Source organism: Salvia miltiorrhiza, chromosome 2 (genome assembly GCF_028751815.1).
Source record: "Salvia miltiorrhiza cultivar Shanhuang (shh) chromosome 2, IMPLAD_Smil_shh, whole genome shotgun sequence".
Lineage (NCBI taxonomy): Eukaryota > Viridiplantae > Streptophyta > Magnoliopsida > Lamiales > Lamiaceae > Salvia > Salvia miltiorrhiza.
In genome coordinates, this window is record NC_080388.1 from 41,180,194 (window position 1) to 41,183,571 (window position 3,378).

Sequence of the window (3,378 nt, forward strand, 5' to 3'; positions counted from 1 at the left end):
TTTTACGCTCAAAATTATGACATTGATCCATGAATAGTAAATGTATAGATCAATGGTATATATATATATATATATTCGCTCAACTAATCTTAAAAAAGAAAAAGTTTATTGAAAAATAAGTAATAATTGACATATTAATATTAAGGTGTAGGTAGGTACTTCATTTATAAAACGCTAATCACATCATTTATAAGGACTTTTTGTGCCAGCGATAAACTAGTAATTGACAATTAGGCCATGTTCGGTTATCTCTCTTAGGCTTGATAGGCTAATAGTGTGGCGTCTTCCGTGAGTTTGGTTTCTTGGGCTAACTCCATTTCCGGCCCGTAGCAGCCCGCAGGCCCGCCGCTGAATTCTGGTTTTACCTCGTTAGTGTAACTAGCCACGAGCGCCAGATAGCATTTCTGGAGGAATAGAGCGCCAGATAGAATTTCGTTTTTGCCCTCTCCTTTGCTTGACCTAATAATAGCTCTATTGATTCTCACACGTCATTTTCTTGCCCTAGTTCAGCGGCTGAGCTCCTCTGGTAAGACGATTCCATAATTTTCTCTTCATTTCAACAAAAAAATGATGGTAATCGCGGTCTAAAATTCTTTAATATGCTATGGGATACTTGCTAATTTCTCTGAAATTTTCGATTCTCAAATTTGGTGTTGTTCATTCTGGGCAATACCCAAAAAGAATCATACACGATTTCCTGTCAATTTGTTTGATGAGATTGAAATTACTTGTTCATCATTTCTGAAAGTTTTTTTTTTTAATACCCAGACATTCGTATTGCAATTTTGTCTTTGTTCGTTCGTTGAAGGCCTATCGCGATTTTGAGTTCTTTGAAGAACTTCTGCCACTAATTTGCTGAATTCAGGTTACTCACCCGTTGCTCCTTGTCTTTGTTCGTTTGCTCGATTAGGTATTTGATCGCATTGCTGGTTTAGTTTTCTTGATTATAGTGGGTTGCTGAATGTGGCAAGTCTTCGGCGAAGGATTTAATATTCTGTAATTATTGTTTCATTATCAGTGTTTAGTTGCTCCTAGAAAAGATATCTATGAGGTTTCACTTTTTGTGGTACTACAGAGAAAAGAAAATCTTGGGTTGAATGGTTTTTTTCCTATTTCTTGATGAAAACTTAGTGATGCTGGAAATTTGTTCCTGAGAGATATCACATATTGAATGATGAATGTGTACATTTATATGATGTCTGGTTGTGCTATTTAACCATTATGTTGCCCTGTAACACTGTTTGTGAGTCTGCTTGCATGATTAAAATGCCCTTAAACTGTTTGATCACTATGCCTGAATTCAGAAACTTCAAAGAAGATACGAAATAACTGGAATGAATGGAATGAATATAGTTTTCCAGTTACGAATCTCTACATATTGGTCTTCTGTTTATGAAATGATTTGGGTTGAGTTTGATTGTTCATATTGTTCGCTTATAGATTCGTTGCGTTGCCTGTGCTCCTCCCCTGATTCGTCTGTTACTTTCCATTTGTTGTTAAGAAATAGGCTCCAGAAATCAGTTGTTACTTTTAGCATTGAATTCTAGTTTATTTGTCATATTTCAGAGTGGGCTGCCTGCTATTAGATTCAAGCCAAAAATGACAAACCTTCTCAGTAGAAAACAATTGTTGTTATGGCTCATTGAAGAAGAAATGCGCCAGTTCATATTTCGAATTGCTTTAGTGATTGATGTTATCTTTCGTATGAGGTCTAAAAAAAGAAAACGTAGCCATCAAATTGAATCATACAACATCTTGCAAAGGATCCCTGATCAAGTAAAACATCTAAATATGATGACTATGGTTAGCGATATAGATTGTGTGTTGAATCTGCGGATGGATAGAAATGCGTTTGGGAGATTGTGTAATCTGATGAGACAACTAGGTTCATTAAAAGATGGTAAATTTGTGACCGTTGAGGAACAGTTGGCCATGTTTTTATCCGTATTAGCCCATCACAAGAAAAATCGTGTCGTGCGCTTTGATTTTTGGAGATCGGGCCAAACAATATCGCGCTATATTCACACTGTTTTGAAAGCCATCTTGAAGCTACATGTTCTACTCCTAGTGAAGCCTGATCCGGTATCTGGTGACAACAATGATCCACGATGGAAGTGGTTTAAGGTATGGACATAGGATATTGCATTCTTGTTTCACGCATGTCTTACGATACTCCAACTGAACTATGACATTTTCAACTAACTATATGATGTTTGTTTCCTTTTGTTTTGGGTAGGGCTGTCTTGGTGCGCTAGATGGCACTTACATAAACGTGAAAGTGCCGAATTGTGACAAGGCACGATATAGGACACGTAAAGGACAGATTTCAACAAACACGCTAGGTGTTTGTGACCAGAACATGAGGTTTGTATACGCATTACCAGGATGGGAAGGTTCAGCAGCCGACTCTAGGATATTGCGTGACGCTCTCAATCGACCCTACGGTCTTAGGGTACCAAAGGGTAAAAATAAAAAAATTGTAGTTTTTTTTTAGTAATTGCTGCATATTTTATAATAATTTATATTAGCATCACTAAATTATCCGTTTTGGCACATATAGGGAACTACTACCTAGTGGACAACGGCTATGCTAATAGCGAGGGATTCCTAGCTCCATACAAAGGTGTTCGCTATCATTTGAAAGAGTGGGGACCTAGTTCAGCGAGACCACAAAATGCAGAGGAACTCTTTAACCTAAGACACACAAAAGCGCGCAATGTTATTGAACGTGCTTTTGGGATAATGAAGATGAGATGGGGAATTTTGCGGAGTACAACATACTACCCTATTCAGGTCCAAACTAGGTTGATAATGGCCTGCTTTCTACTTCATAATTTCATCCGAAATGAGATGGCCTTCGACCCAATTGAGCAGCAATATGATACCGCTATCAATGAAAACGATGATGTAGAAATAGATCACTCGCACTACATTGACTCGGTAGAGGCATCGCAAGCGTGGAACGCGGAGAGGGATTCCTTGGCAAATGCTATGTGGCAGCAGTATTTGAGAGGAAATTAGTTGATAAGTTTGAATAGTTTATGTAGTTCTGAAAAATTGTGATAGTAGTGTCAAATTGAAAGTCTATCCTATGGATTAAATGCTTGATTTCAAAGCTTGTGTTTGGGCTCTTTCGATTATATTACTTATGTAAAGACATGGATTCAAATGCTTATTGTTTTGAAAGATTAAATATTGGCTTCACTGCTTCCTTTTGAGCTTTATTTACTTTATTTTTCGTGTAAACGCTGTATGGATATTTGCTAGGAAGATGGATATTTTCTGTAAATCAAATTATTAAAATCTGGAAGTTACTTTATTGCTTCATGAATTTGCTTAGTTTCCTGTTGTGTGACTGATCCTTTTATTGGGATAGCA

At 37.2% G+C, this 3,378-nt stretch overlaps 1 protein-coding gene across 1 annotated transcript; it reads left to right on the forward strand.

Moving 5' to 3' along the window:
- The first annotated feature begins 249 nt into the window (after positions 1 to 249).
- On the forward strand, positions 250 to 3,136 carry LOC131013460 (protein ANTAGONIST OF LIKE HETEROCHROMATIN PROTEIN 1-like). Its single transcript, XM_057941552.1, has 5 exons — positions 250 to 526; positions 769 to 865; positions 1,567 to 2,124; positions 2,237 to 2,462; positions 2,561 to 3,136. Exons 3-5 carry the CDS (start codon positions 1,600 to 1,602, stop codon positions 3,019 to 3,021), a joined length of 1,212 nt encoding a protein of 403 aa, XP_057797535.1. The 5' UTR covers positions 250 to 526; positions 769 to 865; positions 1,567 to 1,599; the 3' UTR covers positions 3,022 to 3,136.
- The last annotated feature ends 242 nt before the right edge of the window (positions 3,137 to 3,378 follow it).